Source organism: Lepus europaeus, chromosome 9 (assembly GCF_033115175.1).
Source record: "Lepus europaeus isolate LE1 chromosome 9, mLepTim1.pri, whole genome shotgun sequence".
NCBI classification, from domain to species: Eukaryota; Metazoa; Chordata; class Mammalia; order Lagomorpha; family Leporidae; genus Lepus; species Lepus europaeus.
Genome location: NC_084835.1, coordinates 24,618,494 through 24,633,657, shown reverse-complemented (window position 1 = coordinate 24,633,657; position 15,164 = coordinate 24,618,494). Strand labels below are relative to the sequence as shown.

The window sequence follows — 15,164 nt, the reverse complement described above, 5'->3', positions numbered from 1 at the left end:
AATGTTGGGAACTTGGGCAGTCCCCCCGCAAGCAGGGGGACCTGAGTCTGTCTGTAGCAAACACCCGTTTCAGGCTGTGAGCCAGGTGAACATGGAACCTGTTACACCTGAGCAGGCCTCCCGTAGGGGTTGCTTTCTCACTGGCAGTGCGCCAGTTAAAATGGCCTAGGGAGCTTCTACAGCTTTGCAGCTCCCTATGCTGGGATCCTGCTTCAGCTGCTGGAAGTGGCCCCAGGCATCAGTAATTTCTTTTAAAAAGCCTCCAGGTTATTCCAATGTGCAGCCTGGCTTGACAATCACTGCTGAGGCCTATTTAGAAACCTGGGGGGTGGGGGCAGGGCTCAGGCCTGTGTGCAGGTGGAGAGCCTGGCACCGGGCACAGGTGCCTGTCAGGCATTCAGTGCAGGCTCTGGGTGGGGCTGGGGGACAAGGGAGAGGACATTAAATTGCTCTGGAGGCGAAATCAAGTGGCAACCGAGATGAGAAACAGGACAGTTTGTGTGTGGAGAGAGAAGGGAGGGACCAAGGTGAATTTGGGGTTTTGCCTGAAACAGCTGGGGGAACAGTGGCTATTTTTACTGAAGAACCCTGGCAAAGGTAGGAGAGCCAGGAGGCACGTGAGTTAAACATTGGCTGTGTGCGTCTGAGATGTCTGTGAAGGTCCTGGCTTGCAGGGGGAGGTTGGTGCTGACTGAACCTTGGATCTGGGGCAGGCGACTGTAGTCCGGGCAGGGCCGCACTCCAGGCCGGCTGGGGAGCTGCAGGGAAGTGGAAGACCAGCAGAGTGTCCAGTGTCCCCTGCGTGTCCAGGGGACCAAACATCAAATGTCGCTGGTGGGGAGAAGGGAGAACGCCGCTGAGGACCCAAACCCAGGCAGTTTCCAGGAGGGAGAGGCAAGCCTGGCCGGAGTGGTCAGAGAAGGGAGGGGAAGGCCACACGCTAGTATGGACGGGTGTTGCGGTCCGAGGAGACGCACGGGACGTGGGTTAAAGGTTTTTCCTTCGAAGTGCGAGCGTGGTGGGAGGAGGGGCTCCGCGCTAGACGTTACAGACCCAGCTGTAGAGCAGGCCTGCATCCCTAACCGCCCGGAGCTTTCAGACGCCCGGGATCCACCCTAGAGGCTGTACCGAGGCCGGCTACACAGAGCCTGGAGGCCACGGCCCGCAGCCCCGGGCTCCTCTTCAGTCCCGGAGCCACGGCGGGAGCCTCACCGCCGGCCCTCTCCCGCAGACTGCAAGTTCACCTGCCACTACCGCTGCCGCGCGCTCGTGTGCCTGGACTGCTGCGGGCCCCGGGACCTGGGCTGGGAACCCGCGCTGGAGCGGGACACCAACGTGGTGAGCGCGGGGTCGAGGGGCGCAAGGGGCGGGATGGCAGGAAGCACAGACGGGCAAGGAAGCCCCAGGGCCAGCGCGAGCGTTCTAATGGCCGAGTGCCCGGCAGCAGGGAGTGGCTAACTGCGCGTGGGCCTGGAGGGGGGCCCGGGGTCCGGTCTCGGCGCGACTCCGCGGGCAGTCATCCCACGGCCGCCGAAGCCCGCCAGGCTCAGCGCACGCGCACTCCGCACACCGTCCCCCACCCGCTTCCGGGCCCGAGGCGACGTTGGTGCACATGCGCACACACACGCGGACGCGCTCCCGTGGGAGGCGGGGCCTCCGAGGCCGGGCTGAGTGGAGCTGCCTGGGCGATGAGGTCATTCTGGGCGGAGACGCGCGAGCGGTTGCCGCCCCTCCACGTTGCTCCCCCAATGAGACAAGAGCTGGGTGCCAGCTGTCTACGTTTCAGTCTTAACGGTTGCAGCTGGCGCGGGGGACGGCGCAAGCGCACACCGACCCACGCGTACACGCACGCACGCGCCGCGGGCGGAGGTTGGCGGGGACGGACGCGCGGGACGGGGGCACCGGGCTGGCGCGGCCATGGGCGAGGCGGAGACCCCGTCGTTCGAGATGACCTGGAGCAGCACGACAAGCAGTGGCTACTGCAGCCAAGAGGACTCGGACTCGGAGCTCGAGCAGTACTTCACGGCGCGCACCTCGCTGGCGCGCAGGCCGCGCCGGGACCAGGTGGGGGCCGCGGGTGCTGACCCCTGGGACGCCGCCCTGCCCGGGAGCTGGTGGGCAGCCCCGGCTTCTCGTCGGCGTGGCGTGGCGCGGCATCGCGTGTCGGGCTCTCGGCTTAGGGTCAGAAGTGGGTTCCTGCGCCTCGGCGCCGGGTGCGAGGCGCGCTGGCTGCGTCGCTGACCGGTAGAACCGGGAGGAGCAGCTGTGTGGCTTGGGGCAGAGCGGAGAGCGGCATTCCCCACCTCTGACTCAAGCCGACTGTGCCGTGTAGACAGGCACCTGGATTCCGCGTTTGCGCGCGCCCATCCCCTCCCCGGGGGAGCTGGAGGAGGAAATGGGAGGGGAGGAGGCCTCGCCGCGAATTGAGAAGGGGGTGGGGGGTGGGGTGGAGGCGCCGAAGGGAAGTCCGGCCTCTCCCGACGGCTCTTCTGGACGGAGCTAGCTGAGGCCCCCGGCCCTGGCCCGGCACCAGCTGCCAGAATTCGGGGGATTCTTAGTCTCCCCCTCCTCCGGGTGAACCTGGAGGGAGGGAAGGTGGGGTGGGTGTGAAGGAAGCCTTGTGGAAGCTTTTAGGAGCGCGTTTCTCCCAAGAGGTGGGAAGGGGAGGCTGTTCAGGTTGGAAAAATGCCCCAAGAGAGGTGAAAAGAGTGATTGAAGCTGTAAGGCGCGGGGTACCCTCATTATCGGAGACCGCAGTGCTGGGTGTCATGGGTGGAACCACCAGGTTCAGATCTCCAGAATTCCTCCAGGGAGCAGCGGGGCCAGGGCACCAGGAAAGAGCCGTGGGGGCAGTGGCACTCAGTGTCCCTTGGAGAAAAGGGGTGGAAATTGCTTATTGGAGTCAAAATGGAATTGGGAGTGATGCTTTAGATGAAGTTTTTCAAAGTTTCTTAGCAAATAAGTGATGCTCTCCGTACCCAGAATCTCAACCCAGAGCTTAGGTGCAAGGTTTTGTTACGTTTCTTTTTGTTTCTTTGTTTAAAGATTTATTTATTTATTTGAAAGAGTTACACAGAGGAGAGGTAGATAGCAAGACAGGTCTTCCATCTGATAATTCACTCCCCAATTGGCTGCAATGGCCGGAACTGCGCCGATCCAAAGCCAGGAGCTTCTTCCGGGTCCCCCACGCGAGTGCAGGGGCCCAAGGACTTGGGCCATCTTCTACTGCCTTCCCAGGCCATAAAGATTTATTTGGGACCCAAGTTGTGGCATAATGGGTTAAGCTGCCACCTGCAGCAGCAGCATCCCATATGGGCTCCAGTTCGAGTCCCAGCTGCTCCACTTCCAATGCAGCTCCCTGCTAATGCACCTGGGAAAGCAGTAGAGGATGGCCAAAGTCCTTGGGCCCGTGCACCCATGTAGGAGACCCGGAGGAAGCTGCTGGCCCCTGCCTTTGGCCTTGTCCAGCTCAGGATTTGGGGAGGTAACCAGCAGATGGAAGCCCTCTCTCTCTTTCCTTCTATCTCTATCTCTAAGTGTACATTTCAAATGAATAAAATAATTCTTAAGAAAATTTAGTTTTAAGAAAAAGACTGATTTATTCGAAAGGTAGAATTGCAGGGGCTGGCACTGTGGCATAGTGGGTACGCGGCCTGCATTGTCAGCATCCCATATTGGCGCCAGTTTGAGTCCTGGCTACTCCACTTCCTATCCAGTTCTCTGCTATGGCCTGGGAAAGCAATAGAAGATGGCCCAAGTGCTTGGGCCCCTGCACCTGCATGGAAGGACCATGAGGAAGCTCCAGGCTCCTGGCTTCAGAAATAAATGAAAACATAAATCATACAGTAGATGGCAAAAAAAAAAAAAAAAAAAAAAAGGCAGAATTGCAGCAAGAGGAGAGAGTGAACTTCCATCTGTTGGTTCACTCCCCCTATGGCTACAATGGGTGGGCCTGGGGCAGGCTGAAGACAGGAGCCTGAAATTCCACTGGGGGCTTCCAGGTTGAGTGCAGGGCACAAGGACTTGGGCTGTCCTGCTCTGCTTTTCCGGGCAGTTAGCAGGGAGCTGGATGGAAAGTGGAACAGCCGGGACCTGAACCATCTTCCATTGTGGAAAGGTGGGAGAACCACAAGACACTACCAATTGGAAAAGAATGAGCCGCAGCTTCTGTGTAAAAGAAGTCCATAGGTCAGTGCACGGCACCGTGGTGCGGAAAGGAAGTCCCAGGCCCTGCTCTGCACCCCTCGGGGACGCTGTTGGGACTCTCTTCTGGCCAGCAGCTTTAGAAAGAAGAGTGTTTCTATTTTTGTTTTGTTTAATATTTTATTTACTTGAAAGGCAGAGTCAAGAGGTGGCGGAGTTCAGCCTTTTGACAGTTTCTTTTATTTATTTATTTGAAAGAGTTTAACATAGAAGAGGCAGAGAGAAAGAGGTCTTCTGTCTGCTGGTTCATTCCCCAGATGGCTGCAACAGCCGGAGCTGAGCCAATCCAAAGCCAGGAGGTGGTTCTGGGTCTCTCACAGGAGTGCAGGGGCCCAAGGACTTGAGCCATCTGCTGCTTTCCCAGGCACATCAGCCAGGAGCTGGATCGGAAGTAGAGAAGCCAGGACTCAAACCGGCGCCCATGTGGGATGCTGGCACTGCAGGCAGCAGCTTTACCCACTGCAGCACAGCACTGGCCCCAGAGTTTTTCTCTGCTAGTTTAAGTAGCTTACAGATCTCCAGTTTTCCAAAAGGTTGAACCCTGGCTGTCCCTGTACTTAACTGAGCACACAGTCATTCTAGAAGAGACCCGATGGCAATTCCCATGGGACATGGTATTGGTCCGTGGTGATCTCAGCTGTGTGTGACACTCCCGTTCCAACTGGGACGAGTGTGACGTCAACAGGAAGGAAAGCTGATGCAGTGGAGCCGAGGGAGTTTGGTAGGAGAAAGTTAGTGCTCCACCCTTCTGACAGGAGTCCCCTCCCTGGAGGAGGAGGAGGGGAATGCGTAGTGCAGCTGCGTTCTTTGGGCTAAGCTTCAGACAACAGAGGAGGCACAGAACCCACCTGCTTGGCATCTGTGGGACAGGCTCTGCTCAGACACCGGCCTGTGTATCAGGCAGCGTGGAGCCTGGCCTGACGCAGCCTTCTGTGCAGCACTGTGAGACTCGAGCGCTGGTTCCAGATACCCTGCAGCGGTGTTGATGGCGAGATGACTCTAACCCTCCTGCCAGCTGGTGGTGGAACCGCTGAACCGTACCAGTCCCCTCACATCCTGTTTGACAGTAGGTCCTGGCCCTTGGCTGGGACAAAGTGGAAAAAAGGGCTACCATCTCCAAAACCATCCTGACGCCAAGCCAGCCAGAGTCCTGGGGTGGGCCATGCAGTTGAGGCAGGGGTCCCTCCTCGGAATCCTCCATCTTTTCTTGGCCTCTGGCCTCAGTTGCCCCTGATTCTGTGGTATCCTTGGAGCTCTGTTGCGTGCTGGAGAGCAGCCGCATGATTCTGCCTTTGCTGCCTCCACTCATAGTGTCCAGAATCAGGAGCAGTAACCACTGTAGCACAGCGGGTTAAAGCCCCAGCCTGCAGTGCCCGCATCCCATATGGGCGCCGGTTCAAATCCCAGCTGCTCCCTTTCCGATCCAGCTCTCTGCTGTGGCTTGGGAAGCAGTAGAAGATGGCCCAAGTCCTTGGGCCCCTGCACCCACGTGGGAGACCTGGAAGAAGCTCCTGATTCCTGGCTTTGGATTGGTGCAGCTCTGGCCATTGCAGCCATCTGACAAGTGAACCAGTGGGTGGAAGACCTTTCTCTCTGTCTCTACCTCTGTAACTCTGCCTGTCAAATAAAATCTTAAAAGTGTTTTTTTTTTTTTTTTAAAAAAAACAGTGACGAGTTCAGGAGTTGAAGTGGAGCAGCCAGGACTCGAACCTGCACCTATATGGATGCTGGCGCTGCAGGTGGAGGCTTAACCTATTCTGCCACAGCGCCAGCCAGGATGGCTGATTCTGGGCATCTGTGTACATCAGGAAGTCAATTTCCAAGAGCATTTTTCAGAGAAGCCATGTATTCAAGGGTCCTGTGTCCATAATGCTCATCTTTTTGACTTTTTTTTTTTTTTTTTTTTTTTTTTTGGAGCAATTTATTTGAAAGGGAGGGAGGGACACACAGAATGAGCTCTTCCATGCTCTGGTTCATTGCCCAGTTAGCCACAGTGGCTGGAGCTGCGCCAGTCCAGAGCCAAGAGCTTCTTATGGGTCTCCCCACGTGGGTGCAGGGGCCCAAGGACCTGGGCCATCTTCACCGCCTTCCCAGGCCATAGCGGAGAGCTGGATTGGAAGTGGAGCAACCAAGACTTGAACTGGTGTCCAAATGGGATGCCGGCACTGCAGGTGGCAGCTTTACCCACTAAGCCACAGCACCAGCCCGTTTGACTTTAAGAAACAGAGATTCCTCATCTGTTGATTTCACTCCCCATTCTATGGACCAGGCTGAAGTCAGGAGACAAGAACTCAAAGCAGGTCTCCCACATGGGTGTCAGGGGCCCAAGGACTTGAGCCATCACTTGCGGCCTCCCAGAGTCTGCATTAGCAAGAATCTGAAATCGGGAACAGAGCTTGGATTTGCATCCAGGCACTTGGGTGGGGGGAGTTGGCATCTTAGCCCCTAGACCAAACACCTGCCCCTGGCCTGTTTCTTTAGGACGAGCACGTGGAGTGGGAGACACCTGATCTTTCACAGGCTGAGGTTGAGCAGAAGATCAAGGAGTACAACGGCCAGATCAACAGCAACCTCTTCATGAGCCTGGTGAGTGCAGTGCTCCGGCAGGGGGTCTGCGGAGGGGCAGTGGTGGTGGGCTCAGACACACACTTTGGCAACACCCAGCCTAGCCCTAGGGTGTTCCGTCTCTCCTGGAAGCTAGGTCATGGTTGAGTTTCTCTCTCTCTAGAACAAGGACGGCTCCTACACCGGCTTCATCAAGGTCCAGCTGAAACTGGCCCGGCCCGTGTCTGTGCCCTCCAGCAAGAAGCCCCCGTCCTTGCAGGATGCTCGCCGGGGCGCAGCGCGGGGCACAGCCGTGAAGCGCCGCACCTCCTTCTACCTGCCCAAGGACGCCGTCAAGCATCTGCACGTGCTGTCCCACACCCGGGCCCGGGAGGTCATCGAGGCCCTGCTCCGCAAGTTCATGGTGGTGGACGACCCCCGCAAGTTCGCCCTCTTTGAGCGAGCCGAGCGTCATGGCCAAGGTGTGTTTCCCCCCCGACACGCACCCCGTAAGGATGCTTCAGGAAGTCTGTGGAAAAGGGAATTAGAAGCTCAGCTTATGTTGGTACACAAGAGATTGGAAATCCAGGTATAGTTTAGAAAAAGCGAATTTATTGAGGCATTAGTGATTAGAAACAGTGGGAAAGAAATCCCTCTAGGCTTAAAAGAGGGCTTCTTGAGGCACCACGTTGTGGTTTTTTTTGGACAGGCAGAGTGGACAGTGAGAGAGACAGAGAAAGGTCTTCCTTTGCCGTTGGTTCACCCTCCAATGGCCGCTGTGCTGTGGCCGGCGCACCGCACTGATCTGAAGGCAGGAACCCGGTGCTTCTCCTGGTCTCCCATGGGGTGCAGGGCCCAAGTACTTGGGCCATCCTCCACTGCACTCCCGGGCCATAGCAGAGAGCGGAAGTGGAGCAGCCGGGACTTCAACTGGCGCCTATATGGGATGCCAGCACTGCAGGCGGCAGCTTTACCTGCTACGCCACAGCACCAGCCCCCACATTGTGTATTTTCAAAAGGTAAATCGGGGCTGGCGCTGTGGCACAGTGGGTTAATGCCCTGGCCTGAAGTGCCAGCATCCCATATGGGCACCGGTTCTAGTCTGGACTGCTCCACTTCTGATCCAGCTCTCTGCAGTGACCTGGGAAGCAGTAGAAGATGGCCCAAGTGCTTGGGCCCCCGCACCCACGTGGGAGACTTGGAAGAAGCTCCTGGCTTCGGATCAGCATAGCTCCGGCTGTTGCGGCCATCTGGGGAGTGAGCCAGGGGCTGGAAGACTTCTTTGTCTTTACCTCTCTCTGTAACTCAAGTAAATCCAATAAATCTTCTTAAAAAATGCATTTTTTTTAAAAAAAAGATTTTTACACAAAGAGAGGCAGAGAGAAAGTCTTCATCCACTGGTTCACTCCCCAGTGGGCGTGATCTGTGCCTAACCGAAGCCAGGAGCTTCTCCCAGGTCTTCCACATGGGTGCAGGGGCCCAAGGATTTGGGTCATCGTCTACTTTCCCAGGCCACAGCAGAGAGCTGGATTGGAAGTGGAGCAGCTGGGACTTGAACCAGCGTCCATAGGGGATGCCAGCACTGCAGGCGGCAGCTTTACCTGCTATGCCCCAGCACCAGTCCCAATGAAGCAATTTTTTCATGAGCTTTTTAAAGATCTCCAGGCTGTGCATGCCCCTGTGCCCACGGAGGCAGCAGGACCTCTGATCTCAACACCCCTTTCCCTCGGCCTGGGCTGCAGTGTACTTCCGGAAGCTGGCGGATGACGAACAGCCCCTGCAGCTGCGGCTCCTGGCAGGACCGAATGAGAAGGACTTGAGCTTCATCCTGAAGGAAAACGACTCTGGGGAGGTGAATGTGAGTACCCAGCCCTGCTCAGTTTCCTGCTTTTAATGAACAGGGACAAGCCCTGTACAGCCTCTCCAGGGGCAACGAAGGGAAGGGCTTCCAGGCCTGTCAGGCCAAGTTCTAGGGCAAGCCCAAGGAGCCAGAGAGTTGGCCTGGTGCTGTGGAAAACCCAATGGAGCTAGGAAGCCCCCATCTCCCACCCATCCCTCAGGCATTAAGACTGCTTACCTGGAATCTTTATGGCTCCAAGGTTTTGGGCCCACGGAGAAAAGCCTGTTTGGTTGCCTCTGTGGTCGGGTCTGGCTTCCTGTCCAGGCTGTTTGGGCACAAGCCTCCTGGGGGAACACCTGATCCCAGCAGGTGTGGGTCCGGGTCTTCCCTGGGGCGGGGCTGCTGGAGCCTGCACCTCTGCCTTCCGCAGTGGGATGCCTTCAGCATGCCTGAGCTGCACAACTTCCTGCGCATCCTGCAGCGTGAGGAGGAGGAGCACCTCCGGCGGATCCTGCAGAAGTACTCTCGCTGCCGGCAGAAGATTCAAGAGGCCCTGCACGCCTGCCCGGTGGGGTGACCCGTGACCCCCAGATGGCAGGAGAGTAGGCAGCGCCCAGCGTGTGCTGTGTGAGTGTGACCGGGCCCCTGGGGCCTGAGGCGTGAGTGCGGAGGGAGGCCCTCCCCTGCTGGGAGAACGAGCCGAGATGACAGCCGAGGAGCTGGCCCCCTGTGTCCAGCAGTGGGTTTAGCAGGGCCTGGCGTTGCAGCCCTCAGCCGGTCCTGTAGTGGGTTGGAGGGAGCCAGGGCTGCCCTAGGCTTGTAGCAGGGGCGGAACAGACAGAAGTCGCCTTAATTTGAGTCTTAACTATGAGACTTTTGGGGGCCTTGCAGCCCACACAAGGTCATGTTTGCAGGGGTGAGGGCCTTCATCGATGGGGGCTCAGAAAAAGCAGGTATCCAGGAGGAGTCCACGGTTCCTTCTGGGGGGCCCTCCGACTCCTCCCACACCTGAGGTCAGGGAGTGCCTCAGTGCCTCCTCCCTGGAGGCTGGCCCGGGAGCAGGGTCTGTGTGAATGTGGGCACGGGCCCAGGACCTTACCTGTGTGCAGGTCGAAGCCGGGGTCTCCCCTTCAGGTATTTCTGATGAAGTGTGTGAATGTATGTCATGTTTGGTGGCCTCAGCCGAATGCCTCCTGTGGGGAATGGGGTGGGGGACAGTCATCATCACGGCCTGAGAGAATTGGCTGAATAAAGATTTGCGGATCCTCTCGACTTTGGTGTCTTACTGTGGGCCCGCAGCTACCACGGTGGATACAGTCTCGGGGCGGCTTCCCGGAAGTCACACGGGACCAGTCCGTGAAGGTTCGTGAGCATGGGTATGTGCTCAGTCCTCCCTTGGAGCCCTGGTTGGAGGAGGGCTGAAGCCAGCTCCACCTGGAGCTGAGGGTAATCACTTCTGGACGCATGCTGAGCGCAGGAAGACTGGCCCAACCCTGCATCCGAGTAGGTATGGATCTGCTGCTGTGGACCACCTCACTGGTGCACAGTGCTTTCCCAAAGAATGAATGCTGGCGCTTTCGGAAGTAACACTGAATTTGAAGCTCTTTAGACCTCAGTTTCTTCCTCTGCACCAGTGGCGGCAGCAAAAACCAGGCAGACAGGCACCCTGCAGCCCCGCCTAGCACAGCTGGAAGGGATTCGGTGTCGGTGCTCCCTATCTAAGCGCGGGGCGGGGCGCTGGGGGGTCTTCAGAGCCACGTAGCACCGCCTCTTTCCTGGGAGGGAGTAGCCCCTGCTGCAAACAGCACGGCCTGCTGGGACCTGCGTCTCGCAGTGCATGCCGGGATGCCCAGCCCCAGCCAGCCGACAGCGGCCCTAATCCACGGACGGATGGGCGCAGCAGCCAATCAGAAGAGGGAGCGTGCGTGGCCGGCGGAAGCGGAAGTGAGGTTTCCGTGGAGACAGCCGAGCCTGCGGAAGGCGGCGCCGGCGGTGGCACCTGCGAGCGGAGGCTGGGGCAGGGCATGGTGGCTCTCAGTGCACTGTGAGAGCTGAGCGGCCGCGGGGTCCGCCATGCGCCGGCGGCCCTGACATGGGCGCCACCGGCTCCAAAGCTCGGGGGCTGTGGCCCTTCGCCTCGGCGGCGGGGGGCGGCGGCCCGGAGGTGGCAGCGGCGGGTGCAGAGCAAGCTTTGGTGCGGCCTCGAGGCCGAACCGTGCCGCCCTTCGTATTCACGCGCCGCGGGTAAGGCCGTGGGTTCCGCCCGGGGTGGGACAGGCGGGGGGGCCGGGCGTTCTGCGACTCGGGAACGCCCTCGGCTACAACACCCTACACCCAAACCAGGACAACTCCCAAATTTCGGGCCCCCCTCGGACCAGGGGTGGGGAAAGCCGAGCCAGCAGTATCTAATGGTCTGACCGCTCTTCCTGGGGGCAGAGTAGCTTGAGCCTTGGCTCTGTGTGGTCTGTCCACACGGGAAAGCTGAAGTAAGGCCTCTGAGACCCCAGGACCTCTCCCTTTCATCCCTTCCAGTTCAGCGTGCAAGCCAAGAGCCCCTAGCCTCTCCCTCCCCCGGTTCTTCCAAGGGGAGAATGACCTTCTGTTTAGACCGCGTATCTTCCGCAGGGGTGGGTGCGGACTACTAAGGGTAGTTAGTGGCTGGGAAAGCAGGCCTGGGCTTGTATTGGGGCGTCAAGGTGAGGAAGAAAAAATTGACACCGGTTACGTTCTCCAGATAGAGCACCGACCTATGCCTGCCCCTTCCCTTAGAGGCCCAAACAGGGACACCATTCCCCCTGATGCGGACGCACCAGTGGCCATTGGGATGCATCAGCTACTCGGGTGGAACAGGCAGCAGGCTTCCCCCGTTTCTACTCCTTCCTAGCCCAGGCATCTGCTGGCTCAGCCCTTGGCACTGAGCCAGTCGTCTTTTCTGGAATGACACCAACACGCCCAGGCCACCACCTCACCTACCTAGAAGTCACGCGTGAAGGCAAGGGCCACAGTGGCTGGAGCTGGGCCAGTCTGAAGCCAGGAACCAGGAGTGTTTTCCAGGTCTCCCACCTGGGTGCAGGGGCCCAAGCACTCGGGCTATCTCCTGCTGCTTTCCCAGGCACCTTAGCCGGGAGTTGGATCAGACGTGCAGCAGCCAGGACTCCAATAGGCACCCGCACGGGATGCTGGCACTGCAGGCAGCAGGTTAACCATCAGGCCAAAACGCCGCCCCCTCCACTCTCCTTCCAGCTCCATGTTCTACGATGAGGATGGGGACCTGGCTCACGAGTTCTATGAGGAGACAATCGTCACCAAGAATGGACAGAAGCGGGCCAAGCTGAGGCGGGTACATAAGAATCTGATTCCTCAGGTGAGGGGCTGAGCAGGGTCATGGAGCTCCATCAGGTGTGTGGAGGTAGACCCAGATGGGGCTCCTGGGGGAGGCGGTGGGAGGAACAGAAACGCTCTCTGGAGCGGGAGCCCCGAGCTGCCCCTCACCAGCCTGTTTCCTCGGCAGGGCCTCGTGAAGCTGGACCCCCCTCGCATCCACGTGGACTTCCCCGTGATCCTCTATGAGGTGTGAGCCTGGGGAGTAGCAGACGCAAGTACCCCTGCCCCAGCAAGACACCCCAGGCTCAAGGTGCAGCTTCCAGTGAGGAGCCCAGGTGGGGCCACAGCCCTGAATAAACTGTTGGCCCAGCACCTTCAGCTGTGAGCAGGGCTGTGCAGTGTTGACTGGGAAATCAGGTTGTATGTGGAGCAGGTGGTTGGTGGCTGGCAAAGGCTACTTGTGGAGTTACCAGCCCACCCTCCCCAGCCACCCCTGCAGGAAGCATGGCAGGGCGTCCACTGATCAGGAAAGCCTGGTGCCTGGTTCCTTGCCTGGCCTGCTTTCTTCCAAGCTTGCCCAGGGCCCAGCCCTGTTAGAAGCTACAGCACTTTATAAGCAAGATCTGCCTTCTTCCAGCCCCCGGGCTGTGGGGGCTACACAAGTGGGAGCTTCCTTCCCCTCACTTCCCTTCCCTCTAGTCGGAGCATTTCAGCCGTTTGCTACCTCGATTCCTCCTGTGTTGGACATAGGCTGGGGGCAGCACCAGCCCGATTCTTCCTGCCTACCTGCCACTTGTTCCCACCCTTGATGGACGGAGAGTTTGCAGGCTGTTGATAGGAATGGAGACTGATCCCTCCCCCCCGCCCCCAGCTGAGAGCGCACAGGCCAGGGTGAGGAGGGGCTGCACCTGTGCCTGTGGGGAGTTGCCCAACCCACCTGTTCTCATCCCCTCTGCCTTTGCAGCAGCCCCCCCCCCACCTCCAAGTGGGAGGGGGCTGTTTACTACCCTGTGGTAAGGGACAAATCCCTAGGGCTGATCGCTGGTACAAGAGCTGTGAGTAACCCCCCCACCCCCACCCCCCCGAAGCCCTGGACCTCTGCACGATCCACAAGGCAAAGTACTGGACAGAAAGGAGGGAAAACGCGCAAAGAAATACTTAAAATGTGAAGGTTTGTAAATAGTCTAGTCCAGAATGATGTTGGGGCAGTCTGGTTTCTCTAGAAAGATGACTTTTTTTTTAATTCCTTACTGTGTAAGCTCTGTGCTTCTAGAGTGTGGGAAATGACTTGGGGAGGGTGGCACCCAGCATTGGAAGACTGTTGTGTTATTTGTTCAAGTTCAATAAAGTTATTTGTAGATCCTGCACATGAGAATGGCGTCCTCAGGGGCGGGGACACCGGGTATCTACCACCTGGGCTCGGGGACCCTGGGAGGTCCCCTGTCTCCAGCAAGGACCCAGGGCAAACCTGAGCCCTGCCTGTGGCCATCCCAGCTGTGGCCAGCAGGTGGCTGTGTCTTCACAGACTTCCTTGCAGGTTCCCTCAAGGTGGGCGGGTGCTCTCTGCTGTTGGGTGCACTGTATTCCCTGTGGAATTGGAAGACCTGGCCTCTCCTCTCAGGATTGGCAGCACCTGCCTGCCCTGAGGTGGACGGTGGGAGAGTGATAGTTCCGGACTAGCTGTCCTCTCAGCATTGCCAGCTGACTTCAAGTGAGAACCCGGCCTGGACTTCAGAGGCCCAGCGTGACAGGAACAGCCGCCCAGTGGGTGCCGCCACACCCCTGGCCTGCTTCCAGGTCCTGCAGCTCTCACCCCCCACAGCCCCAGGACCGCACCACTCATTACGTTAAAGCAACGTTCCATTCACCACACCAACTCCCGGCGGGCTCTCTGTCACCTCTTTTCTCACCTGCACCCTGCTGCCTGCGGACCGCCTGCCTGTCCTCACGGCCTCCTGTGAGGCCGGTTCTCTGCCAGGCCTAGCTCCCACCTGAGGGGGTGGCGAGTTAAAGGACATGGGTTTGAGTGCCTGCTCACCTTTTAGAGGCTTAAACTTACCAAGGCCAGAGCAGGACCGGCCTGGGAAGCCTGGGTTTCCAGTTCTAGAGTCCTTCCCCCACCTCAGATGCCAGGCGACGGCCCTGTCATCCCCCACTGCACCCACCCAAGCCAGGGCCCTCCTCCGCTAGATGGCGCCCTATCGCCCACCGCCGCCACATCCCAGAAGGGGGAACTCCCTGTGCTGGGCCTGTGGCGCTGACCCCGAGGCTGGAAACAATGGGGATCAGGGCAGTGCTTCCCTACGCCGTGCCTCTGGGCTGTGCTCACTTCCTTCCTGCTGATGGCCTGAGGAAGTGTCCCTGCCCTGCCGCAGTCGCCCGGCCTGCCTTTGTTTTCCCAGGAGTCCCCACCCTGGGCGCTTTCAGTGTGTCCCTTGTGACACCAGCACAGTAACAGAAGGGACACTGCATTCTCCCCTGCCATGGCCTGGACTCCTCGGTCCTCAGGGCCAGACTCGGGTGTGCACCGCCTCTCCCAGCCTGCTGCTGGGGCAAGACCCCTGAGCCAGGGGCGAGGGGTAGGCAGATCGGCTGACTTCTCTGGAAAGAGCTGCCGGAACCCTGCTGCAGTCGCTGGAGCTAGCCTCCTAAGCACCCTCGGCCCCGGGAACACACCCCCTACACGGAGCAGCAGACTCGGATACAGTCACACATCAATGCGCTGTCCTCTCACACTTGGGATACTTCCACCCTCGGTGGAAAAAGTTGACTCAGCCCCTGGAAGTCCCCCACAGCCCTCCGCCTAGGGCTGCTTCCCTTCTTTGGCACCTGCTGTACCGGATAGTGAGCTGAACAACCCCCCAAAGCAGTGCTATCCCAAAAAGCCCCACCCCCAGGGCCTCCCCTGACACTCCACTGCCCTGAAGGCTGGGCCCCAGCCAAGGGAAGCTGGGGGAGAAGAGGTCCCCCATGTTAAGCAAGCTGGGAGCTTGGGGGAATCTGCCACCCGAGCTTGGTCCCATGGCCTGCCTGTCACCTGGCACAGCTGGTGGGGCCAGGTCCTATTAAGGGGATGGCAGCCCGCCAGCAGGGCATGCCGGAGGGAAACAGGGTCAAGGCGATCTCTTCCCCCGCCCCTGTTCCTGGCCCTTTCCTCAGAGGGGCAGCAGGAAGTGAGGAGAAAGGGCCAGGATGGGAGGCGGGAGCGGGTGGGAGGGAATGGGGTTTATCAAGTCCCCGGCGGGTAGCAGCT

At 59.0% G+C, this 15,164-nt stretch overlaps 2 protein-coding genes across 4 annotated transcripts in view; both read left to right on the top strand.

The window, feature by feature from the left end:
* RASSF1 (Ras association domain family member 1) overlaps positions 1–11,917 on the top strand; it is a 12,791-nt gene extending 874 nt beyond the window's left edge. Inside the window, exons 2-7 of one of the 3 annotated variants that reach the window (XM_062200950.1) lie at positions 1,232–1,338; positions 6,685–6,789; positions 6,932–7,229; positions 8,490–8,605; positions 9,018–10,094; positions 11,831–11,917. In XM_062200950.1, the coding sequence (XP_062056934.1) occupies positions 1,232–1,338; positions 6,685–6,789; positions 6,932–7,229; positions 8,490–8,605; positions 9,018–9,164 (773 nt within the window). In that variant the 3' untranslated portion in view covers positions 9,165–10,094; positions 11,831–11,917. Of the gene's footprint in view, positions 1–1,231; positions 1,339–1,818; positions 2,065–6,684; positions 6,790–6,931; positions 7,230–8,489; positions 8,606–9,017; positions 10,095–11,830 lie in introns of those variants that run through there. The other 2 variants (XM_062200949.1, XM_062200948.1) reach the window with 2 other exon arrangements.
* On the top strand, positions 10,101–13,272 carry TUSC2 (tumor suppressor 2, mitochondrial calcium regulator). Its single transcript, XM_062200952.1, has 3 exons — positions 10,101–10,831; positions 11,831–11,951; positions 12,099–13,272. Exons 1-3 carry the CDS (start codon positions 10,680–10,682, stop codon positions 12,162–12,164), a joined length of 339 nt encoding a protein of 112 aa, XP_062056936.1. The 5' UTR covers positions 10,101–10,679; the 3' UTR covers positions 12,165–13,272.
* Positions 13,273–15,164: the final 1,892 nt, after the last annotated feature.

Bases quoted from the DNA above. Each gene is read 5' to 3' on its own strand.
- TUSC2 (XM_062200952.1), top strand. From the start codon at position 10,680: ATGGGCGCCACCGGCTCCAAAGCTCGGGGGCTGTGGCCCTTCGCCTCG. The intron at 10,832-11,830 runs GTAAGGCCGTGG...CTCTCCTTCCAG, and splicing joins TTCGTATTCACGCGCCGCGG to CTCCATGTTCTACGATGAGG. The intron at 11,952-12,098 runs GTGAGGGGCTGA...TTTCCTCGGCAG, and splicing joins ATAAGAATCTGATTCCTCAG to GGCCTCGTGAAGCTGGACCC.